This window comes from Lissotriton vulgaris, chromosome 2_1 (genome assembly GCF_964263255.1).
Source record: "Lissotriton vulgaris chromosome 2_1, aLisVul1.2, whole genome shotgun sequence".
NCBI classification, from domain to species: Eukaryota; Metazoa; Chordata; class Amphibia; order Caudata; family Salamandridae; genus Lissotriton; species Lissotriton vulgaris.
Window position 1 is genome coordinate 1673796291 of NC_141687.1, and position 27227 is coordinate 1673823517.

The window sequence follows — 27227 nt, forward strand, 5'->3', positions numbered from 1 at the left end:
TCCACCATCATTGTTTAGCTCACTCCGCCACCCCAGTTCAGACATGGCCATATGCAAATCGGTTTGACCCTGTGCATCATGGGAACAGTCCAGCCGGAACTGCCAAACCATGTCTTCCCTGGACCGGAAACGTGCATCCTGGGACCGGTTTCTAGCTAATCATCCATCATCAGCCAGGCTAGCTTGATTCAAGTGGCAAAATGAGCAAGGGACCCACGTCTGGGCATACCCTGCCAACCTAGGGCGAACAAAGCAAAACCAAAGGGGATGATGGTCGGAGTGTTGAACAATGCAAGCACTCACCCCCAGTCAACTGATCTGGGTGTAATCCACCATCATTCTTTAGCTCACTCCGCCATCCCGGTTCAGACATGGCCATATGCAAATCAGTATGAGCCTGTGCTTCATGGAAACAGTCCAGCCTTAACTGCCAAGCCATGTCTTCCCTGGACTGGAAACAAGCACCCTGGGACCTGTTTCTGGCTAGTCAGCAGTGATCAGCCAGGCAACCTTGAATCATGTGGCAAAGTGAGCAAGGGACCCACGTCTGAGCATATCCTGCCAACCTAGGGTGAACAAAGCAAAATCAAGGGGGATGCTTGAATGTTACAGAACCGTATGAGAATCTAAATAGTGTTACTTCGCCTGGTGATGGTGTACCAGCCAATACCACTTCAGGCATATTAGGAGAAGATGAGTATGCCAAGGAATAATTTGAGATTGTAGTGGCTGCTACTCGCTTCTAGCCATATCAGAGAAAGAGGGATAGATGATGATATAGACCTTATCCTGGATATCAAAAGAAGCTTGGATGCTGTTTTTTCATCAACGTTGGTGGCTTTGACATCTACGTTAGTGGCTTTGATGTCAACAGTGGTGACTTTGAGGTTGATGCATGTTTCAACAGCGAATGTCAGAGTTCTTTTGCTGTGGAGTGGTGTCTCATTGTTGTACCTGATGACGGTGAACATATATGCAGCCTGCCGATCTTAGAGGTCATGCTCTTCAACGTTATGCTGCTCGACGTCGTTCGGGAGCAATGTCTCCTCTTCTGGTGTCTTCTCTTAGGATCTACCCCTATTGGAATTCCTTGAGCAGACAGAAGATACTCTGGTAGAGGACTGGCCTTCTCCATGGCTTCTGGAGGACCTAGCAGTGTCTTCAGGCTCCTTTCTATTTTGTGGTCCATGCAGCCTTATCTTCTGCATGTCCTTCAGAGTTCTTCACTAGAAGACAAAGGATACAGACCTTGTGGGGGGTCTGTCTGTGCCTTCATTCTTCCACAAGAAGAGCACTTCACAAAAAGTGAAGACACTTTTAACTGTAAAAAGAAATGTTTTCCTGGCAGAAAAAGGGTTTACTGTAGATTGCAAAAGATGTTGATTGAAACTCCAAATATAAAGCTTTAAAAAGATTTCCAATGGTTTTTGGCAAAAAAAGCAGAGCTCAGTGCCCCAGGATCCTGTTTCCAGGAACAGGAAAAATTAACTGACCTGTCACCTGTGGGCATGAAGAGATAGAGAGTGTGTTGTGATGTTCTTAAATGCACACTGGCAGTTTTTCTCTCCTATACTTTGCATTGCAACCTGCTGGCTATCAATGTCACACATTCCCTTTTCTCTTTAGAAAAGGTTTCTGAAAAATGTTCTATAGTCACTTTGTTACTGGTGACTAACTTTTATGCCATTGACTTCATATTTTAATGAACATTAAATGAAATGTAGCCATTTTTAGCCTCTCTTTAGGCTGCAAAAGTATATGTAATGTACAACACACCGTGTATCATTAATTCAATGGCTCACATTGAAAGGTGGGCTGAGGAGGGCATCTTGGGAGGTACTCAGGTGCTTCCCATAGTGTCCTGTGCACCATACGCCCACTTTCCATAGGTGGATGGGATTAGGGACGCTCTCAGCTAAGTGTGGGTCTTGGTCCGTAGATCCCTGCACAGCTTGGTACCCTAAAATTCCTGCTGATGTTAAATAAACAAAGTGAGCCCCGGAGGTTGGTTGAATGCATGGTTCTCCTAAGTTGCTCTTTCATACTCTGCTTGAAATAGATCTATTTTAGTCTTCTAGGTTTTATTTATGTATTTTGCCTTTTTTTCAACATTGTGTCGATTCCTGGAGACCCCATTGCTTCTACACAATAACAATTGATGTGAGGAGAGGGTTGAAGGCAAGACCACTGGATCCAGCTGTCAAATAAATGGAGCTAAAATATACTCCCAGACAGTGAAATCTTAATATTGCTAAATAGAATGAATCCCACAACACTCTTTTTCTTAAAACCATTTTTATGAGTCCTAGCGTCTGCAGTACGTTTTGACCTCACACACGCATATGAACAAAAACAAAATATGGATAATTTTACTGGGGCTACTAAAACTAGAATTCTGGGGTTTCCCTGAAGAGACTGTATTCCCTAATGACTATTTTGTTGATGTACTCTATTGTGAGCAATGAACCTGATGCCTGTTTAGTGTTAAACCGAGTTGGCCGTCTCCCCACAGCAGCGCTCAGACTCAAGGGTTGTACCTTTTTGTTTTCGTTTTTAAAACATAAATAAAAGGCATTGTCATTTACAGTGCCAATAGCTTAAACTGGGGTAAATGTGAGACCTATTACATTTCAAATGCTTGTTCTTAACGGTCGTCATTTATGAGGCATTGTGGCATGCTTTTTTTTTGTTTTTGTTGCTAATCGTAGATACCATCTTTGAGACGAGCCCTTCTGTTTGTTGTAAACAATGATCCTCATGCAAGCATTATTTGAATAAGTACTAATGGCGAATAAACTCCTCTGTGTTTTTACTTTGTGTCTTCCAGAATATTAGACTCGAAGAGTCACAAAATGTTCCTAAAAGTAGCAAAACTGTCTCATAAGCTCAAATGTAGTTCTTTTGATTATTTCTGTTTCTGTTCATCCTCCTAGTATTTGACCACTGTCTCGAAAAGAGACGTTTTAGCCTCAAAATGTAAATTTGGGGAAAAAAAAGATAGGCATGTGTCCTTTAATTTCAAATGGCCCAATGTATACACTTAGAACAAGCTGTGTTCTTGGTCATCTTTGTTCCAAACTTAAAGATGCATTGTGTTACTGCAAAGCCTATGCTGATGCAAAGAGCCGTTTGTTAAGAAGAAGAGCACAACAGCTTTAGTGTTAGCTATACATCATATACTAGGAGGTTCTGGTCATTTTGGTCTAACAGCACAGGTAGAAATAAATGTTTCCAGGGCTCACCATAATTAAAATGTTAATTTTGTGACTTTGAATTTTTCTTTTCTCCAAAATGTACTCTCACAAAAATTCTTACCTTGCAAAATGTCTTGAACTGGTTATTACCAATGGTTCTTTTCTACCGGGTGGACAAATGTGTGATGCTCCTGTACCTGGTGCCACACAGACTAACTCTGCTTGTGTTTTCACTATGTTCTCAGGTGACTGATAGGAGAAATATGACTTTCCGTGAGACACGTCGGTGGGAGAACTTTCCTGGCCAAGGACAAGTGGTTGGAGGGTCATTGTCAGCAGGTGACAGCACACTTGAAACCAGCGAGATACCTGGTGAGTGATTTTTAGGAGTAGGCCGTAGTCATGATCCATCAATCTAAAAACTGAAAGATGGTTATGCTTTGTTCTGGTCTAAGTCCAGTACACTGCCACAGCCAGATGGGGGGTTTAGATCTCACCTATTCAATGCCAATATGGAGGCTAAATACCCCTTTCAGTCCAAACATTTTGTGTATTTCGATAGCTTACCCACGCTATGTAGCTTTGGAGGCAGTCAACACTGAGATATCCAGGATGCTCCTGACTAATGGCTTATATAGTAGACTACTGAATGCAGTGCAGCATGTGATGAACTTGAGAGATTGCACCAATGAATCTGTTCATCCCGATCGAGGGGTGCTTGGAAGGTCAGGCTTCCCATGATCCATTAATGCATCTTGACATATCTAGGTGTCCACAAAGTAAAGTTTGGCTCTGCCATCATTAAATCGATCCAGCAGACCTGTTAGATTGAGCCTGCGAAGGGCAGTCAGTCGTTCACTAATGCACTGAGTGGAGGAGTCTTGTCAGTGCAGGAAAGCTTTGTTACTGGTTCAAGAGCAGCTGAACTGAATGAGTTATGAATATTTCCCTGTCGTGAACCTAGAACTGTCACCATAGCATCACAGACCGTACAGTCCACCTTGGAACCTAACTCAAACCATTCTTCGGTACTTTCCTTATTGAAACTGTCTTTGAACATTATGGTCAGCACCAGCTACTTCTCTGTATTCTGGTGTATTTCAGAGACCTTACCCTGTCATTATTAATGCTATTAAATCATTAATGTTGGAAGACAACCCTAACAAGTGTCTCAGAAGGTGTGCATGCTGGAAGACGGACGTAACTGGTGTTTCAGAACATGTACACGTTTGAAGAAAGACCTAACTGGTGTTTCAGCACATTTACATGTTCGATGAAGAACCTTACTGGTGTTTCAGAACATGTGCATGTTCGAATCAGAACATGTACATGTTCAAAAACCGACCAAACCGGTGTTTCAGAACATGTGCATGATCCAAGCCAGGCCCAACTGTTGTCTCAGAACATGTATATTAAGGAAGACAGCCTTAGCTGGTGTTTCAGAACATGTACATGTTCAAAGAAAAGCCTAACTGGTGTTTTAGAACATGTACACTTTCGAAGGCAGACCTTACTGGTGTTTCAGAACATGTACACGTTCGAAGACAAGCCTAACTGGTGTTTCAGAACATGTATATGTTCGAAGAAAGACCTAGCTTGTGTTTCAGAACATGTACACGTTTGAAGACAGACCTAACTGGTGTTTCAAAACATGTATACGTTCGAAGAAAGACCTAACTTGTGTTTCAGAACATGTACACGTTTGAAGACAGACCTAACTGGTGTTTCAGATTGTATATTTTGGAAGAAGCCTTAATAGGTGTTTTGGAACATGTACATGCTGGAAAACAGTCAATACAGGTGTTTCAGAACACATACATGTTCGAAGACATCCCTAGCAGGTGTTTCAGAACTTATGTATGTTGGAATACAGCCTAAAAGGTATTTTAGAACACATACTTGTTGGAAGACAGAACTAGCAGGTGTTTCAGAACTTGTATGCACTGCAATAAAGCCTAATAGGTGTTTTCATAACATGTATATGCTTGCTTCTAAAATTATACAATGAAAAACCTAGTTGCTTCAACACAAGCATACATCAGGGTACACATAAATCTTAAGTTCATGTTTCTTTATAACATTTTAGAAAGTATCCAGAAGCAAGCTTCAACGTGCTAGATTTATGGAGATTTGGCCCTCTATGCATAAAATACTGTCTGGTCTCAGTTATGAATCTTATTTATTCAGCTCCAAGATATGTTGTTATTTTGACACTTTTATTAAATCTAAGAGGTGTTAGGACTACTGACCCATGGAAATCAGCGCTGAAAGTGAAATTGACTTTCCTTGCTGATATTATTTGACCAACTCTGTTTGCATAGGCGCTAGCTCTGGTCCTTGTTCTAGTCTACATTACTCGATAATAAATAGTAGAATACTGCTGTAATCTAGCGTTGAGTTGCCATTACCCTCCCTTGAGTATCAATACAGTTTAAAACTCAAAGAATAGCTATGTACCCCTGCAGCACTGGTCTCTTTCATAGATTCACACTTTTGAATCATCTCCCAATTTTTACTCATGTACCTTTTACATGGATAATCTGAAACATTACAACCATTCTGTCTTTGCTTTTGAATAACTCCAAAGGTTTTGGAAAAAAACATATATTTTAGTCTGGATTATTCTTCCTTTATAGCATTATTGCTTAAAGTGTTCTAGTATTGATATTTTATATTGCAATATTGGGAAGTACATGGAAATATGAGAATCTACCTGGGTCTAGCTGTACAGCGGCATATTAGTTCATAAATAGGCCTATGAGAGACATAAAGGCAGAGTTACTGAATGCTGCCGGCACATCTTCATGCATTTTGCATCCCAATGAGAGCCAAATGTAAGATTGGATCAGCAGACCTGGGTAAGCTGGGAGCGGGCAGAGCTCAATGAGAACCATCCACTGATTTATGAGCTGAAGTACACATATTAAAACAAGGTCAGCATCGAAGGGATGGGCTTCTATGTACTTCTCTGAAGCTCACTCTGGATCACGGGTCACCAATGCCATCTTTAGCTGTGATTCGTGCCCTTGACAGGGAATACTGCAACCCATGGCCAGACACTGCTCCATCTTAAATTCACCTGTAGAAGCAAACTGCGCTGAAAGCCTTGTACTTGTCATGATGATGGCAATGGTTGTAGCTAATCTGCGGAGATCAGAGGTGCCAATCTTTTCCTATTTCAACAACTGGCTGATGAAGGCGGGCTCACCTCAGGCTGTCAATTTCCACCTCCAGACTGTGGCGGACCTCCTGCATTCGGTGGGGTTCACTATCAATGTGCCAAGTCACACCCGAATTCCCTCTCAGATGCACTCCTTTCCTCAGAGCTGTTCTGGACACAGTGCAGTCCGGGCAAGTCCAGGATATTCAGGTGATGATACCAATGGTTCAGCCGCTATCCTGGTTTTCAGTGAGACTGACTTTAAGGATGCTTGGAGTCATGGCCTCTTGCATTCTGCTTATGACACATGCCCGCTGGCATAGGCGGGCTATGCAGTGGGATCTGCAGTTCCAGTGGGCGCAGCATCAGGGGAATCTCTCCAACATGGTCAGTATATCAGAGGGAACTGCAAAAGATGTGCAGTAGTGGTTAAGGAACCGTGATTTGGTCAGAGGCAGACCCCTCTCCTATCCCTAACCATATCTCACGTTAGTGACAGATGCATCACGCCTAGGATGGGTGGCCATCTGGGAGAGGTGGAGATCAGAGGCCTCTGGTCTCCGGTGTAATCCAGACTCAACATCAACCTGCTGAAACTCCAGGTGATCCAGCTGGCATTGAAAGCCTTTTTACCCTCCATCAAGGGAAGGCTAGTGCAGGTGTTCACAGACAACACCACCGCCTTGTGGTACTGCAATAGACAGAGCGGGGTGGATTGTGGACCATTTGTCAACAGGTCCTGCATCTCTGGACATCCCTGGTGGTTCAACATCTGGCCAGCTTTCTGAATGCCAGGGCAGATGAACACAGTCGAAGATGCCTAGCGGATCTAGGGTGACCAACCGTCTGTAAATTTCACGGACCGTCCGTAATTTGGACCTCATGTCCGTTGTCCGTCAGGATACCTTTTACAGATGCCTTTTGTCCGTAATTTTGGGACATGCAGGGAGCAGAGCTGTTCCCCTGTATGAAGCCTCAGCTCCCTGATGGGGCACCTCACACTCATCTTCGGAGCACAAGAGCAGCCCTACCCTGCCCATTTTCATTCTGTATACAGGCTGATTGCCACATACAGAATGGACACTGGATCAGTTTGGGGTGTTACAGCTTGTTGTGGGTCTCCTCCTGTTGTGGTCTAGGGCAGGGCATTCTGTTAGGGTTAGATGGAAAAAATGTACAAAACAAATGTACAAAGTTAACTAGAAGCGGTTATGGTTCTTACATAGTCTCATCGTTTCAGAGAGGAAGCCTTTTTATTACTATATAAAACAAAGCCATAGTTGCTGCTTTTTTATTTATTTTATGCAACTAACATCCATTGACAAAGCCAACAGTCATGGCTTGTTGTAGTTCTAATGTTACTGGATGCAATTATAGAAACAGCAAAATACCAGCTGGGCTGCACATTATGCTCAGCACATATTTTTTAGCTGAGGTGTTTTAAGCGAAGCCCTCAATTACATCAGACATGCCCCTTGGAGAGATCCCCCAGTTTTTTCATCCCACTTAAAGCCCTGGAAACAACACCATGTCACAGTCACCTCGCGTTGTGGCACTGTGCATCATGCATGACTCATGACTTCCCCATACCATATGAACTATAGCTAGGGTGAAGTTCTTGATGGGTCTCTTCTGTCCGTAGCTGAATTGGTGAGTGGATGGGTGAAGGGTGGATGGAAGGATGGGTGGCTAAGTGAAAGGGGAATGGAGAGAGACAGGGAGGATGGATGGGTGAAAGCAATAATGAATGATTGACAGAATGGATGGGCAAATGATTGCATGGATGAGTGAAAAGAAGATACAAAGATGGATGAGTGAAAGAATGCATACATAAGTGAAAGGGAGAGTGGAGAGCTGGAAGAAAGGTTTGATGAATGGTTGAGTGAATGGGTGGACGGATGAGTGACTAGGTGGATGGATGAGTAAGTGAAAGGATGGCTGGATGAGTAAAAGGGTAAATGGCTGAATGCATGAGTGAATGGAAAGATGAGTGAAAGGATGCATTGGGTGAAAGGGTGAATGGACGGATGAGTGAAGGGGTGGATAAAGGTATGGATGAGTGAAATGATGGATGGACGGATGGATGATGGATAGGTTTGCAAATGGTTGAAAAGGTTTGGATATCGATGGGCACACAGATGAAAGGACAGAATGAATGGTGAAAAACTGAATGATGGATGAAAGAATAGGTGATTGAATGTAAATTTGAATTGGTGGGTTTCAGGGGTTTGATGGAAGGATGAATGGCGACTAGATCCTTGGACAAGAGAGCTCTTCTGAAAAGGGTTACAATGACTTACTTTGCTTTCTTGGTGCCATAAGAGCTTTAGTTCAAAGTGGAAGGTATTTACATTTTCTGGCTACTCCCTTGCCTATGTGTTACTATTCTGTATTTGCTGTGTGCTTATGTGCGGGATCTATACATCATGCAAATGACATTTTGAGTGACACCCAACTGCTACTTTAATGTTACACTAGTAATTGTAAATGTTTGCATGTTCTGTTTTAGGTGCAAGGTTTTAGGCAGAGCTTCGTTGTGCCATGAGCTGTGCTTGAGATATATATTGTGTTTGTAGAAATAGGCAAGGCATCGAATATAAACTATGTACTAGTGTATAAACAGGGCATTCTTGAAGAAAGCTGCAAGGAAAATCCCCTTTTAGACTTCCATCACCTTGTGCAACTCTCTGCAAGTCCCCATAAGCAAAGTCAGATTCCATATTTCAAGTTCCACCTGCTGAAACACCCATAAAGCGTCCCCTATAGTGGGTTCATCACAACAATCCTCCCTTTAGTTCACCTATGCGTGCTGCTTTACATATCACAATGGCACTCAGATATGAGATGCTAGTAACAAAGTCTGCCCAACATGCCTGGTCAGGACCATGAGTTGTAAACAAAATATCAGAGTGGAAAACCCAGTGCAGTAACCATATAAATATATTTTTATCATATGAAATACCACAAAAAGACCTGCACAGTTGCTCAAAGCTGCACGGATACCAAAAGAACTGTGAAGTGCGTAATTTTCTCAACCTAATATAAAACTTATTTTGACTTGTACTTAAGTGGTTGTCTATTTACTTACTTTAATAATATTGCGCAACTTCCTCCAATGTGTCTGTAAAACTTACCTTTTGTCCTGAATTTTTGTCCTGAATTTTGTCCCTCTGTCCTGAATTTTTACACTTACCCTCTTGAATTTGCACCCATGCCAGTTAGTCACCCTAAGCGGATCTCAAATGGTGTCTTCATTAAGGGTGGGCAGAGCTGACATAGTGCCTCTATGCGGAGCTCCACAGAGTTTGAAAAAAACCCTGTGGAGCGCCGCAACAGTGGTGCATGATGCAGAATATTGGTCTTTGGTGTCTACAGCAGGCTGGGCTGAACCATCAGTGTAAATAAGATATTTATACTGTTCAACAGATAAAACAACTGTTAAGTATGTTGCCCACTGTATCCACCTGGAATGGAGGGCTTTAGCGTTAGGAACGCTAGCTTTTGTGACAGCCTTTAAGTCTGGCACTGAAGTAACAACAATGTTTTTCCCTTGGGCAAGTGTCTGCTCTTTAAGAATAGCCATCAGCACTCTAGTCAGTAATTTTCCAGTGGATGCAAAACGCATTTCCACACTGAGATATAAATACAGTGTATATGCAATCTGCACTGTTTCACCTTCGTCAAAGGTGATATAGGTAAATTCAATCGCACCCGCTATGGCACGGATGACCACATTTGTGGTGTTTACACATGTGTATAAATAACGTGTTGCATGTAAGTGGGACTGTAAGTATCTGAGTGTATCTGAATGTTCTGATGTCCAACAAGAACTGAAAAAATCCGGCGGTATTAATTCAAAAAGTGATTTAATGCGTTGTGCATAATCAGGAATGTAAGGTCTGCTAAAATTAAGGAATCCTAATAATGACTTTAAAGTGTTTGGAGGCTGCAGTTGAGCTAATTTCTCCAAAAGGTGAGGGTCAGGACTCTTCCCCTCATGAGTAAGTTCATATCCCAAGAAAAAGACACATAGAATGTTATATTAGATTTCTTAAAATTGAACTTTTAACCAATCTCAGCAAATCCCAAAACTATGTTAACTACTCTGGCTAACTCATCTACACAGGACAATGTGCACGGGTCAGTATTGTGTATAATTGACACTGTACGGGGAGCAAACAGTCCTGGGCTGATCTCATAGCCCAAGGCTAGTCGTGCAAAGAGACGCTGAAATTTAAGTGCCGAAAGGCAGTCTAATCTCTGCTTTCAGGTGCTAGATTTGGCAGAAAAAAACATTGGAAATATCCAAGGTTGTTTTGTATTTTTTACAGACTACATTATTAATGAGTGCCGTAAGATGTGTATTTTGTATTGCAAAGGGTGTGTATGAATGTTTAAATATATGTAGTCCAAGACCATGCAATATGAATGATCCTGTATCAAAACAGGAAGAAGAGGATTATTCATTTAAGAGACACAGGGTTCAATGACTTCATGATACTCCAGTTGGTAGAGTATTTCTCTAAAAGATGATTTAGCATCCCATTTGATAGGGCATTGTGGTTGCACTTGCCGGCTGGACCGTATGGGTATTATATGACAACGAGAGGCCTTTTCTAAGCCAACATGATTGCAGTATAAGGTTGGGGCTGGTGCAAGAGCCCATGCTACTACATAGGTTTGTTTGATCTCATCAAGGACAAGTGCAGAAAATGAAGGGATTATAATATCCTCACCTTGTGGGGCCTTTTTAGACAAACTGCTGGGGCCAATCGACTTCTGCCAAAAGGCTATTTCAGGACAATATTAAATTGTCCATGAATATTACTCGAATGGTGTACTATATGTCACCCTCACCTTGTATATATAAATCATATAATCTATCTGGAGGGGCTACATGCCTGCCTGGGGTTTCAACTGTAACAAAAGTTGTCAATAGCTCTCGCTGCCAAAAACTCCTGGAGATTCTGGCACACTATAGTGACTTCTGCTGCGCTGTCGAGGAGAGTCACTGCCAAACTCCAATTCAGGGGGAGAGTTCTCAGTGTTTGTGACATACTTTGCATTTATAGCCAAAACTTTATTTTTCTGAAATTGGGTTTTAAGCTGAGGAGGTTTTTTTTTCATCATTATATTCACCTCAGACAACGTTGTGACTCCCTCTTCAGGATTCGCATACTCTTTTTGTCTGCGCTCAAAACGCCCTCCTCTATCATGCTGCTTGTCAGTTGAGTCCTGAAAGCAACGAGGGGAAAGAATATCAGCAATATGATGCCTATCGGTGCCTTGATTTGTGTGAGATACCACAAATTATAGTGCCTCTCCGAGGGCTCGGTGGGTTGGAGAACCTCCTTGAGGTTTACTTTTCTGTTTTTGTCTTGATTTGAACCATGGTTTTCTAACAAACTCAGGGTTCTGCTTGGCTTCCTTGTCGGAACTAGGTTTTCCAAGTGGTGGTGTCCTACATCTACCTGGACCCCAGATGATTCCAATGGTGCGGTGCCGATTCCTCACTTTGCCACTGGATTCAAGCTAGCTTGGCTGATGAGGGATGTTACCCTGAAACCGGTCCCAGGATGCGTGTTTCCGGTCCAGGGAAGCCCTGGCTTGGCAGGTCTGGGTAAACTTTTTCCAAGAGAAATCGTGTCAAGACTGATTTGCATACGGCTGGGTCTGAACTGGGGTGGCGAAGTGAGCTAAAGAACGATGATGGATTCAACCCAGATCTGTAACTTGGGGCGAGTGTCTGAAAAGTTTCAGCGCTCCATCCATCATCTCCTTTTCTTTGCTTTGAGGTGGTATAGAAGCTCTGGTTCCCAAATTATTGTGTCCTAATGATGTATAGAAGTCTGCAATAATTATAGGTAGCTCATGTTCACGGTTGCCTTGTGTGACTGCAGTGAGCCGCTGGTGTATAGTCAGAGAAGCTGCTTTGCCTTTAATGTTAGATGAATCCAGGGCGGCAGCTGCCTTGTGTTTTTTCTGTATTTGTTTTAACATCTCCAGCAAGACTGGCTTTGACGGAGTACCATGACTTATGGCATAGACTGCAGCAAAGACTGTACTCCAAGTGTCACAGTCACCTATTCCAGGAACCATTCCATGGGGTAAGCATATAGTCAATATTCTGTGATTGTCTGGTGGTCCTGTATGGGGAACGACGGCTTCAATTTGTTCAGTTTTTTGGGTTGATACAAAATTGAATTTCCTCACATCGGGTAGGAATTTTTCCCATAATTGAACGAACAATTACAGGACTTATGGTAAGCACTGCAAGCAACTGGGCGTGTCCTGGCAGGCCGGTCCTTTCAGGAACTGCCAACAAGTTGCAAGAAACCTATTGAGTGAAGCGTCTACATAGTCTAACTAGACCATTGTATAATTGTTGTAGCTCTTGAGCATTGAAATTCACTAAATTAGGGTATGGTGTATAATCAGCTAATGCAGGCCAGGTAGCTCCTTCACTGCTAAGGGGACCTGTGTGTACTGGTGCAGGTACATCTGGAAGGATGCTGCTGAACCAAGTTTGATGTTCCCAGTGTGAAAGTGGTATTTTTAAGAGCCCATCAGCTCAATATTGATGTGGAGGGTTAACAATTGCGTATTCATTAAATTGTATCTCTATTAGCATCCACAGCTAAAAAATTGACCCAGGTATAAAAGATTTTAAAGCGCTAGCCATCGTGGGTTTCAACAATGAAAATAAAGTCACCACCTGCATTGGTAAGTCCATGGAAAGTTACATGCGCATGGACAGCAGGTCTGCAGTTGTCTGCAATGGGGAAAGGCAGCGCCATGATCAGAACGGTATTGGAAACAAAGTGCAAACACAAAAATGGGTAATCCTTTGAAAATCTCTAGTGTGAAAAACCAACAGTTGACATTAGGTACTTCCTAAAATACTGTGGAGGATTAATTCTCAAAACCACAGATGTCTCCGGTGGTAGATTTTAAGGGTATTATGGCCACACACAAGCAGAACTTAGGAGACCTGCAAAATAAGTACCAGACCATTTGTTTGTGGCTCCATGTTGCAGGGATTCTGTTTCGAAACAGAACTATGCCTGGGATCACAGGTTGTCAGAATGTAGAGACTGAGTCCCCATACCACATCAATGCCTATTGGCCCAAATCTGAATAGCTCATAATGCACCACCTGCCCACCTAACCTTCCCAGAGTAACAGGTGAATTAGCAACCTAGAACACAGCACTCTAGTTCCTAAGGGTACCGTGGAAACAGATTATCACTTTTCTCTTTTCACTCATGCATACCCACAATAAACAATAGAGCGACACGAGGAAAGATTACAATATTTTTTCAAACTATCATGCTCTATTATGAAGCAACTGTGCTGTGATTAGAAAACATATACAACTGAGCAAAGTAATCAGAATTACGAGCAAACTGTATACAATGAAAAGCCCCATCATGCCAATTTTATATCTGCCTAAGCCTACCCTCACTACTTGAGTGATCTCTGAGATTAAAACTAGACCCCATACCTGGCATTTGTAGTTAGGTGGTCAGTATCTCAGGTAGTGCAATGCTGGTGCGTCTGTTCCAGAACCTTTCTCCTCCGTTAGTATTCTTCTCTAGGTTTTCAAAATGGCAAGACTCGATTTATATGATAAAAAATGGTGTGTTGGAAAAAAACATCAGCTGTGCCTCAGTGTTGTGTCTAAAGGCCATATGTAGGTAGCCTATACTGGTCGGTAACGGCCGAAAATCTGTAAATTTCTCGCTACCGATCGGTATTTAGCTTTTTCTAATGTAGGTGGCTGGATTTAAGGATTCGGTAATTTACCGATTCAGTAATTTAAGGAATCTGTAAATTACCGAATCCTTAAAATACCGAATCGGTAAACTACCGAATCCTTAAATCCTATGTAGGGAGCCCTCAAGTGAGTGCATTTTTGATTTAAGGATTCGTTATTTACCACCAACTACAAGTTGATGGTAAATATCGAATACCTTTAAAAAAGCAATGTTGTGCTTTTTTTAAAGTGCCATGTGGCAGGTATGTGCGCCACATGTGCACACATGCACGATTCAGGGATGCAACAGGGTGTCAATGTGAGACCCTACCAACCTTGAATATGCTCCCCCTATTACGGATTCGGTATTTACCGAATCGGTAATAGTGAATGGCTTCCCATTCATTCCTATGAGCCTCCAGGCCCATATGAATGAATGGGAAGGTATTCCTTATTACTGATTCAGTAAATACCGAATCGGTAATAACGAATATTACCGAACCGGCAAAAATTACCGATTTTTTACCTACATACTATTTACCGATTCTTAAATACCGAATCGGTAAAATTCGGTATTTAGGAATCGGTAAATAGAAATTACCTACTTATGGCCCTAAATGTTAGGATAGGTTGCTGACCGATCACAGAAAAATAGGGCACCATGTTGTTCAACCTTGTACGAAATGTTCATTCAGACTGAACTGAATAATTAAAACATTTGCACCGTATTTCTAAAAAACCATCATGGCACAAATTAAAATGTGTTAGGTGTAGCTTTACAACGCAAAAGCGACCTATAACATGCCGGTAGGCCAAAACAAGGGAGAATCACAGTGGGCCCTAAAGGGAACTTCCTACACTTCCAGAGGTGGTTGCTGTCATCTTGGCAGCCAAGTATCTCTCAACAAAAACTGTTATTAGTCTGTTGTTGGGAAATGTTTGTGGTTTGGCGCGGCACACGCCAGATTGGCCCTCTCCAGGCCAAGTTGTCTGACATTCTGTTGTTTGTTTTGTCTCTTGCCTGGCACGGTCTTGCTCTGGGCACAGTTAAAATGTTCCTTTTAGATCTTTAGGCTTTTTTGTGGTCGCTAGGTCCACCCTCATTGTTTAAGTCCCCATTTGTGATGTCCTTTTTGAAAGGTTTACAACATTTGTTTCCTCCGTCTCACTTTGTCATGCTACAGTGAAACCGTAACTTTGTTCCTGATGTGCACTCTCATGGTGCTTCCTGCGGCTATGTTCCTCGTCATCATACTGTTGCTTGAATGTGAATTTCCCTAGAAAAGACAAAGACAAGAGGCGTTTGGCCAAACAGGAAGCCTTGGTTAAATTGAACACTACGTCTGAAAGCAAAGTTACAGAGTGGGAGTCTGAGGACTGTCTCAAAGTACAATTGTTTTGAGTGTCTTTATATACATTTCTTGAAGAATCATAAAACATTTCATAGATCCTGTTTTGGGAGGGGAATGTATGCTCAGTCATGGAGCCATAGATAACTCCCACTTGATGACAAAGGCAGGTGGGTCTAGACCTTGCACGGACACAGTGAGGGCCAGTGGGTTACATGTACAGCTATCCGGCTTGGGGGGCGTGTGATCACTGCGTGTGCTGTGTTCTGATTGGCTGAGTGTTCCAAACTTCATGTGGCATCTAACTTTATGGTGTTTCGGGAATGTGTGTCCCCCTCGGGCCATGTGCATTTTATTTGAGCCAATATCTCTGGATGATTGCGTTTAAGACTAATCTGGGTTTTTCCTGTTTGCATGTTTTTCCTGCTAGTCATGCACCACCCCACCTGTGGTCTGTCAATCAGTAGCATCAGGCCTAGGTCGTAGGGCCTGCCTAACCACATATTTCTGACTCTGGGTTGATGGAAAGGACATGTCGGGAGATTTCTACAACTGTGATTCGATTACATTTTTGTACATACACGTATCATTGCATACATCAACAACAATACCATTATGCATGGGGGGGCGCTAGAGGGCGCACAGCGGAATGGCTGCCTCTTGAGACAGCTCCGCCGGCCAGTATAAACTAACGGGTAACAATAGCGGCTAACTGGTAGCTACACGAACGAAAACAGGCTGTAACAGAATCGGAAGGTGTGGGGAACATGCTGAGCTGCAAGAACTGCCAAAATACAAGCTGGTGTTCCCGTGATCGGCCTTTGTGATCGGAGCAGATGAGGTCTGACCGCGACTAGAATGGCGGCCCCGTACATCTGACGAGGCGGGGGATCGGCCGCGCTACCCGCCTGAGCAGAACCACGAGACAAGCTGTCGGAGGTCAGTGCTGGGAGATATTATTCAGCCGTGGTGTAGCGTGTACACTGCATCGATAGTGCAGCCTCAGATGTGGACTAACTCAGCCGATAAGAGAGGCTCGGGTGGCGCAGAAGAGACCCATGCCCTGTTCGGCGGCGCTGCCTGTGTGATATCCACGGAAGCCTGATACGAACGTGACGCTACCGCTTCCCTACGAGGGAGTGTGCCCTATTGCTGCACAACAGACAGCGGCAGAATTCAGCGCCCTGGTAACTGTACAAAACGGGGACAGTGCGCATACAAGACCCTGACTGCGTTATACCGAGTGGTGCCCGGAAGGCGCAATATGGCGGCGCCCATGGTCTGATAAGGGCTGTGGAAGGAGCGCGACTGACGCCCTACCATCGGGAAAGTCAGGGAGGGTGACTAGTGAGGCGGTGCTGTGAAACTCTGCGTGGAGAACTATACACGGGCTCTGGCTGTGAGGTGCCCTGGCCACAGTGACGAGGGGGCTTTCATCATCGGAGGAGCCCCGAGAAGGCGCGAAAAAAATGGAGCGGCGACGCCGGCAATTCCAGAAGGTACGCGCAAACTACAGTGATTACCCACGGGGAGCCTGCACTCCACATAGCACTGAGCAGCAAGGTGGCTGGGGACGGCAAGCCAGCCAACAGGACAAGAGCATTTATAAACAGCGAGGCCCCTTGCCGGTGCGCTACTGAAGCGTTCGCCTAGACATCAGACACCCAAGGTACTTGCTAACTGTTATATGTGTCCGGAGCCATCTGGTTAAAAGGTGCAGGTGTAGTGCTTGGGGTGGACATAGCGATTAGAAGTAATTCCCCCCACGCACTCGAACGTCTCAGATTCCGCTGGCCATATAGTACCTGGCAGGCAGCATGGGTAAACTGGAAAAAGTGCAGTCCAAACTGCCTTTTGATAACAGGAAGACTTCAAAAGGGGCCACGGCGCCAGCTGATAATGTAATGGAAACAGACACGGAGCCGCAAAACACCATGGAATATACACTGAGAGCCATCCACAAAAGCTTGCAAGACGTGCACTGCAAACTAGACTCAATCACTCAGAGAGTCGATAACATGGCGGCGAAACTCGACAAGCACGGGGAGCGCCTAGAAGAAGTGGAGACAAGACTGTCTGCTGTGGAAGATGAATCACATGCGACGACGCAAAAATGTAATGAGATGAACAGAGTATTGGAAGTTATACGGAACAAGTCCGAAGAGTTGGAAGCGAGATCCCGCCGCAATAATGTACGCATAGCGGGGGTCCCTGAGTCGACCAACACCGGGAAGATGGAGTCATATGTGGAAGACTTGCTGCACACAATATTTGGGTCTGAACAGCTATCGACAATATTTATTGTTGAGCGCGCACATAGGACCCAGGCACCAAAACCGATACCGGGAGCGCAACCGCGCCCGATAGTGGCACGTCTACTTAACTATAGGGACAGAGACGTGATCCTGAGATTGGCATGGGAAAAAAGGGACATCGAACATTAAGGCAACAAATTGCAATTTTACCCGGACTTCACCATCAATGTACAATTGGCGCGGAAAGAATTCGCAGTGGCGAAACAGAAACTAAGAGACATGGAGATTCCCTACGCGATGCTCTATCCTGCCAGGCTGAAAATAACCAAAGATGGCAAATCAGTGATATGCCAAACTCCTAAAGAAGCCAACGACTACATTAAACGGATGGGACAGCGTCGACGGGAGCAAAGGAGACAGGAACAACATCAAGACTCAGAATGAATGGAAAGTGCCACGTGATCGGTAAGATATGGCTCTCATTTTTCCCCACGACTTGATATACACTGACTACAGCTCCACGAAATTATCCTGGGCGAGGTACAGGGTATCGGCCTACTGGATGTGATCGACATACAACTGACTTGATGTTGCGGTGTACAGTTGCTTCACGTTGGTGTGCACACCTGAGACTGAGTGGAGTGTGGCTGAAGTACACCTGAGTGTGGCAAATGGCGACGAAAACTGTGGGGGTTAGTCGCTGCCCTATCGTGCTGAGCCTGTAGTACGGGGTGCTACTGAAACGTAAGGACTCAGTGACTGCCACGGTAACGAGGAGTATGGATGGCACCCAAAAAGGTCTGTGATACATAAACTTTGTGAGAACTATTCCTTAGCCAGCGCACACGTACAAATAACACACAGTAATAATTAGTGTTTGCCCACTACTGTCTTTTGTGGTAGCAACTGACAATATACCAGCGCCATACACATTATACTGGCCACATCCACTATGTTGGATGCAGACGTGTGACCCGAGTGGACCCCCACATAGGGTGTCCCCCAATAATAGTAATGTTCTGGTTGTTGTTCTAAATAGGGTGTGTCTTTGGCATGATTGGGGTGCTGAAGTGGGTGGGGGGAAGGAGGGATGAGTTGGGGAATGTTGGTTGGTAGAACTGTATTTGAGAAACGCTGCTAGATTCCGTAAGACACAAGCATTGCTTTTTGCAAGATATAAACAACAATTGTCACATAGTACATGCCGGACCACTGTCAACATTTTGCAAAGGTTGATATTAGAGCTCAGATATGGTAGAGGGAAAACACACAGGTAATCTAAAACTGCTAACTTGGAACGTCCGGGGCTTGAACAACCCAAAGAAAATCAGGCAGGTACTAGCGTATTTGACGAAGCTACACGGAGATATAGCCTATCTTCAGGAGACGCACATAGCTCCACGTGCACAAACACACATTGGTACTCGGTGGGCGGAAGCGGCCTATAGTCCTAGTTTTGATGCGCCGTGGGTTAAATTTTAAACTGGACCAAGTACACTCAGATAGTGAAGGAAGATATGTAATTGTCACTGGCACTCTAAGGGGACATAAACTAAACCTATGAACATTTATGCTCCAAATATAGACGATCCCCAATTCTATAGCGCCATTTGGACAAAACTGACTAACCTGCCAGATGTCCCAGTGATTTGGGGTGGTGATTTTAATATGGCTCTGAATGATGCTGTTGATAGATCTGGATCATCAGCAGAACCTCACAGAAAAGCGCTGCGCACACTACAAGACATAATGTTGGACAGACAACTAGTGGACCTCTGGCGCACAACACATCCACACCAAAGGGAGGTAACACACACACGACGGCGGCCTACGGCAGCTGGTCACGAATAGACTACTGGCTTGGTTCTCCTGAGGTGTTACAGTGGATGGTGGAAGTGTCCCACCTCCCCAGGACGCTGTCGGATCATAATCCAGTATTGCTTACACTTATGTTGCCCAACTACGTACCCCCCCCATTCAGCTGGCGCTTTAATGCAAAAGCTCTACAGGACGCCAGTTATGGTACCACGATACGTAAGGCCATAACTGAATATTTCGACCTGAATGTAGACAGCACAGATGGTCCAGGTATCTTGTGGGAGGCTTTTAAGGCCACAATTAGAGGAGTATGCATTAGCACAAATGCTGGTATATTAAAAGACTTACGGCAACAATTGGAAAAAAGAGAAGAGGTCATAAGGAGGTTAGAACTACAGTACGCTGAAACTCGTGACCCAGCAATTTTAGGGACAATCAGGCTAGAACTCTCAGATTATCAAAAAGATGCAGAAACAGAGCTGATCTATGTGCACAAAAAACAAGTGGCGAGACGATATGGAGAGGCAGGTAGACCCGGGGCCACACTAGCGGCAAAAATTTGCACGCAGAAACCTCCAACAGTGGTGAAAACAGTGAAAGATGAAAATGTTATACTGTGGCATAACGCAAAAGGTATATTGGGGTCATTCAGGCACACGTTCGGGCAGCTATATAAAGCCACCTCAACAGCCTCGGCTGAGGAAATAGCGAACTATTGTGACACGGTAGCGCTGGCTTGGTTATCAGATGAGCAGAGGCAATACCTCTCCCACCCAGTCACAGTAGAGGAAGTGACAGAAATAGTCAACTTGTTACCAAATGGTAAGGCACCTGGCCCTGACGGGTTCACGGGGGAATTTTCTAAGGCTTTTGTGGACCAGCTGGCCCCCCATGTGGTGGCTATGCTGGGAGATGCGCATAAAAAAGGAAAACTGCCAGACTCCTTAAGAGAAGCCATGATCATTGCACTGTTAAAACCAGACAAAGATCCAACCAAATGCTACTCATATAGACCACTCTTACTTATAAATGTAGACACCAAGATACTTTCTAAAATCCTGGCGACGAGACTACAAATTTTAAATACGAGACTAGTCCTTCCAGACCAATCAGGCTTTATACCCACTAGATCGACCTCTCACAACACGAGGACATTGTTTGCACTGTCTCATTACCTGTCTCCAGAGACGAAAGCTGCGGCGGTACTGTTAGATGCTGCAAAAGCGTTTGACTCTATTGCTTGGGTGTACCTAGACACGATATTGCGCAGAATGGGTTTCCCTCCAATGTTCTTACAGTGGGTGTCACTTCTATATACTAAACCTGTAGCACGTATTAGGATCAATAAATATGTTTCAGATCCCATAGATATTGAAAGAGGAACGCGGCAGGGATGCCCACTCTCTCCCCTGCTGTTCACTGTTGCAATAGAGCCATTGGCCTACAAAATTAGACAGGAACACCACTACTCAGCACTGCAATTCCCCCCAAGACCACTCCACATCTCGCTGTATGCAGACGATGTGCTGCTGTATGTGCGAGATCCGAAGGAAAACCTGAACCCGCTGCTAAGAGAGTTTGTCAAATTTGGGTACCATTCAGGGCTTAATATTAACTGGACAAAATCCATGATCATACCCCTCACCAATAGCACTCATCCTTCAAATCTGGACTACCCATTAGAATGGCAAACTGACCCAGTTAGATACTTGGGAGTATGGTTCCATAGGGATCCTGAAGTGGTAATTCGCACAAACTACGGCAGGGTATTAGAGGGGCTAGATCAGAAGATAACTAGGTGGATTCAATTACCATTGTCCATGGTAGATCGAATTGCCATAGTTAAAATGGTGCTCCTACCGAAACTGCTTTATCTCTTTACCAACGTCCCGATAAAGCCACTGAAACCTGTATTCCAAGCGATAAAATCGGCAGCTTTGAAACTGGTCTGGGCAGGGAAAACAGCCAGGATAGATCTCCACACCCTAACATTGCCTTATGCAAAAGGGCGATTTAAAGTCCCGGACTTCCTACTGTACTATTTATGCGCGCAAGCACAATTTGCACACTTCTGGTATCATCCCATCCCATTCCTCACACATGTGGCAGTAGAAGAAGGAGACACAGTGCCGATGCCACTGGATGCAATCCTGACACATGTCAGACCGCCATTACACAAACAAGACATTAACACAGTAGATACTACATCAGCAGCGTGGCAGACAATAGCGCGCAAAGTGGGAAAGCAGTCAATATAAGCGCCGGAAATGCCCCTACACCACCACCCGGCTTTGTCGGTTATGCAAGAGAAGGTAGGAATGGAGCTCCTTCAACAAGTGGGATTTGACACACTAGGGGACCTGTATCACGAAGGTGCAGTTAAAAAGGTAGATGACCTCGCATTTATACAAAACCAATCCCTGCTATTCCGATTCACATACCACAGACTACTGGGTGCACTGAGAGCGCACTACCCCACCTACCCGGCAGAGCCAGATACGCTTCTGACGCTGCAGCTGCTCTTCACCTCATCCGACTCCAGTCATCTAGTATCTAGATTGTACAGTAAACTGCAGGTCGAAATAGGTGACACTGCAGACAAAGCGATTCGCAAATGGAATTTGTGCTTGGAAACACCACTTACTGACGAGGAATGGGTTACAGCAGGTACAATCACTGAAATACTCCCTCCCAACGGGAATCTAAGGCTCATACACATTAGATACGTACATCATACCTACCATACACCTCAACGCCTGCATAAATATGGTCTACGTGCCGACTCACGATGTCAGCGGTGCGGGATGGAGGATGCAGATTTTATACATATGGCATGGTATTGTCGGGAGGTGGCTCAGTTCTGAGTGGCTGTTACTGAGATGCTGAGTAAGATGGTGGGTATTGAGATACAATGTCATATAAGATCGTGTCTCCTGAATATACTGCCGACTGGCAAACCAAGAAAACGCAAATTTTGGGTGCTGGCACTACTAATGGCCAAACGTAGCGTGGCATTATGTTGGGGTGGCAAAAAGGTTCCGCGAGTAAAACAATGGGTAAGCGGAATGGTATACTGCAAGGACAATCTTAAACTGTATGGAGAGGGTCTACCAATACAAACTCGCCCTAAAGACTATTGGCATTACCTGGTGGATTACCTATCTGGTCAAGAAGAGCAGATAGAGCAGTGAGAAGGTGAAAGGTATGAGATGTGACATAAAATAACTGTCATGCACTTACCAGGCTGGATAATAGAGTGTTATAATGCAGTTCAGTTGTATGGGACTGTTATGCCCAAATGTCGGACATTGTATGTCCAATGTTGATTATTTCTTTCTTTTTTTATGTGCAAAATCAATAAATAAAAATAAAAAACAAAAAAAAACAATACCATTATGCATGAGCAAGCTTCAGGCCCCTGTATCAACCCATGTTGAGACCAGCTAGATTTACAGACACAGGCATCTTTCTTGCCTAAAGTTGTGCCAAAGTTCCATGTCGGTTAGAACATCAACTTGCCTGTGATCTTTCCTCTGCCTCACCCCTCTATGGAAGTGGAGAGACTCCATTGTTTGGACCGCAAGAGAGTGCTGAGCTTTCACTTAAATCATACCAAAGACCACCAGGTGGACAATAAGCTCTTTGTGCTGGGCTCTAGGGCAAAAAAAGGCAAGGCTGTGGAGAAGAGAATCATCTCCCACTAGACTGTGCTCTGCACCAACTTTGTGCCCATTCTACCAGGGCCAAAGCTCCTACTACTGTGGGGCATGCAGAGTCCCTGTCCTGGACATTTGCCAGGCAGCTATGTAGGTATCCCTCCGTACGTTCATCAAGCACTGTAGTCTGGCCAGTCAGGTTCGCCGAGAGGGGCACTTTATTTTGCCCACTCGGTCCAGCATGATTTTCTGCTTCGATATTCATTCAAACAGTGAGGAATCTGCAGTTAGAAGTCCCCAGCAGAAGAACAAGTTACTTTCCTTAAGTAACGCCATGTCCGATAGAGACTATATCTATGCACAGAGTCTAAGTTGACCCTCCTATCATCTCTGTTCTGTGTTCTGGACTCTATCCTTAAAAGATTCCAAGTTTAGGAATCTGCCCACTGGTCACACCAATTTGTTTTTCGGGCTCTGTGTCTGGGAGCACAGGCACTGTTGGAAGTGACTGATATCAGTACACAGAAGTGGCTCCTATATAAGCTCCGCACGTCATATCAGTAGCGGAAAAGCATCAGTGTGAACCTCCATGGTGTCACCTACCAACGTGTAGAGGTACTACTGAAAAGTTTCCGGATGCAGTCTTATGACTGGGAAAAATTCAAAAGGTGAAGAATCTGTGGCTAGATAGAGTTTCTACCAGAAAGAGCATTACCAAAGCTGAGTAACTTGTTCTTCAGCACTTTGAAGAATATAGACTTTATGAACAAGAATACCAAGAAGACATTATGCAAGCTTCATGTGCTTTGGTTAAAGATGTTTGCCTCGTGTTGGCTGATAACTACAGAAGATTTCCAGAACCTTTGAAAATGAAATCACTTAAAAAAATAATGGGTTCTTCCACAATCTGAGGTTTTGCAGGCATGTCCACCTCTGCCTTGTACACCACATACTTTTCCATCACTTCCTAGCACAAGACTAAAACAATCATCTCAAACTCCTCCTCCCAGGCTTGTTTTATCAAAAGCGGCCAGTTGCATGTTTTCCAATGCTAGTCGTGCGGAGGGATAAGTAAGGAGGAAGATGGGAAAAATGTAGTGCCAGAGAGAAATTATTACTTAGCACCAACTTGCCCACCACCTTCTCCACAGCCACAAGGCTCATGGCCAGATAATATTTCAGAAGAGGCATCTAAATGATTTCATTTAGCAATACCAATCAAGCAATCAGATTGTTTGTTATACAATTTCAAGGAGCATGCTCACAAATGTGTTAAAGCTATACTGGTAGTGGAATTCATTTCGAGTGAAGGCTGAAAGATCATGAGAATCCCAACGGCGACAGACTGACAGTTGTCCCCCATTTGGACAAAAAATATAAGGCTTCGGATAATTCATCTGCTTGTCTAATCTGTCATCCTCAGGCTGACTCTGTACAAAACAGGCTACCTTAAGAAGATCACAAACTCTCCCTGTAAAATACAACCTAACATTATAGATAGGCGTTTGGATTGTATTGGTAAAAGGTTATCTGCCATGGCAGGCACTACAGTTAGAGCAGCTAACGCATTAGCAATCTTTGGCCTTTAAGACAAGCAGATGTGGTCAGACATAAGCTTGTTTTATTGACCTTTGCCAGAGGACAAAACAGCTGATGCAAAAGAATTTTGCATCAAGGGGCGAAAGCTTCATCTGAGATGACAGAATGCGCCATGGATACAGCGTCTACAGGGTTCAGGAAACTTGCAGGAGCTGTCATTCTCAGAATTCAAGGTTGGTTGAAGTCAACAATTTTCAGGTCAGATGTGCAAAGTAAGATCTTGGACATTCCTTATGATGGAGAAGAACTTTTTGAAGCATATGAATGAGGCGGACCATCAATAGGAGATAAAACATCAACTGCTAAATGTCAGTGAAGCAAGCTAAAGCTTGATCTGTTTACAATACTTCAGAAAAGGAATTGCCAATTTTACGCAAGTTGGAATCAACTACCGGGGCCGTGGCAATAGCATCATCAGAAATCTTTGCCTACACACTTTCCCCAATACTCATGGTTCCAAAGGTGTTGAACAGGATGAAGAGGGAGCCATGCACAGTTTTCAAAAGCATGAATGGGCCAGCCCTCGAAACTGAGACATAAATGTATATTCTTACATGAAATTTAAGATCGAACATACAAATTGACTTACAGTCCCTAAATTCCACAGATGCGGATCAGGTGGATGAAGATTTGCAGCGTTGGCCCCTGCAAGCTGGAATTCTTAGGCGGATGATATTTTCTATGAATCTGATTTCAGTTTATTACATACATGCTTAAGCACATGGCTTTTCATAAAAGCCTACAGGATTGAGCAGCCTCTGGCCAAGTTGACATCAATAGTTATGTGTTTTAAAAAGTGCTGAGAAACCACTAGTAAAAGTACACTATATAATCTTAGCTACCAATGCATAACAATGGTATCCCTGACATGACCTATTTAGTACCGGTTCATGAGCTATTTCTCCTTTTGAAACAAAATTATATTCAGCTAAAAACAATTCACAAATTATTGACTTCCCACAAAGGCCAAGCATGTTTTTTCCAGATCCGAAATCCTTAAACTTGTCGGCTTGGCCCCTGATCACGGTGAATACTCACATCTAAATATACCAAAGCTAGGGCAGAAACAGCAAAGACAACTTACAAATGTAAATAGAAGTGTTTCTGTTCATGGTGTCTAGACAATAATATTCACCCAGTATCCTCTAGATTTGAACAAGTGCTAACTTATCTGTTACACTTGACATGATCAGGCCTTTCTCATGGATCTGTTAAAGTACATTTAACTTCTGATGGATACATATGCCTGGGGATTCCGCACCCTATAAATATCCCCAGCGCCAGCATTCCATGGAAACTTTTTCCTAGCTCTCCACGCCAACGAGGTCGTCACAATGTCATGGCTCCGCACGCGGCTCCGCATGACGTCACAGGAGCCATAAGAGGCCACGTCGGCGTGATGATGTCAGTTTCTGATAGATACATCTGCCAGTGGATTCCTCACCTTGTGAATATCCCCTTGCGTCAGCAACATTCGGAAATTCTTTTTGTAGCTTTGCGCCGACGTGGACGTGTACGACGTCAGAGAGGCACGGCATCGCACGCGACTCCGCTGATGTCACCGACACTACAATAGGCCCACGCCGGCGTGATGACGTCAGTTCCCTTTTTTCCGCGTCGTCGACGCCAACGGTTTCGGGGAATCTCTGTAGCCTCTTAGTAACTTTGTTGCTATTTTCTTCACTTTTCTGTTTCTTCTTGTCCTTCACGATGTCGACAAAGAAGACCGGTTTCAAGCCTTGCCGAGAATGTGGGAAAATGATGTCAATCACGGACCCGCATGAAGATTGCATCTGGTGCCTAAGTTCGGACCATGATTTTGATGGATGTTCTTCATGTCGGAAGATGAACCCAAAGGCTCTGTGTGAGAGAGAGACCAAACTACTGGTGGCAAAGCTGAAAGGTGACAAGGGAAAAAAGTCTTCGAGGTCTCGTTCGAGAAGGACGAGGTTGAGGTCGAGATCAGCGTCGAGATTAAGGCCTCGAGCGGAGTCGACTTCGAAGTCATCATCAGGTCATGCTTCGAAGTCAAGGAAGAAGCATAAGAAAAGAAGACATGAGTCCCGATGTCACTCCGGTAGGGATTCGGACTCGAGGTCGAAGTCACCCAAGAAGGTACGTTCGAAGGTGATTCCTCCGGAGGAGGACTTGGGTCCCGAAGGTGAGGCTTCGCCTTCGGAGTCGCAGGTTCCGGCTCTGTCTCCGGTTCAATCTCTGGCGCCGTCCCAGGCCCGTGAGGATGAGTAAGAAGTTCCTGTGGGTGAGAATTCTGCGCCTGTGGAAGAGCCGAATTCGGAACCACCTCAAGGCCAGTCTGAGGGTTTTCAGCCACCATTTCCGACCCATCAGCATTTTTGAACGCTATGTATGGCGTATTTTCAAGGGCTTTGTATCCCTCTGGTGCACCTTCGGGTCCCATGGGTCCACTAGCTTTCAATTT

The 27227-nt window shown here is 44.3% G+C and overlaps 1 protein-coding gene across 2 annotated transcripts in view; it reads left to right on the top strand.

Annotated features, from left to right (window-relative positions):
* The window catches only part of UBXN11 (UBX domain protein 11), a 336358-nt gene that overhangs the window by 273072 nt on the left and 36059 nt on the right, over positions 1-27227 (top strand). For both annotated transcript variants that reach the window (XM_086958912.1, XM_086958913.1), the window contains exon 10: positions 3440-3566. In XM_086958912.1, the coding sequence (XP_086815038.1) occupies positions 3440-3566 (127 nt within the window). The remainder of the gene's footprint in view (positions 1-3439; positions 3567-27227) is intronic.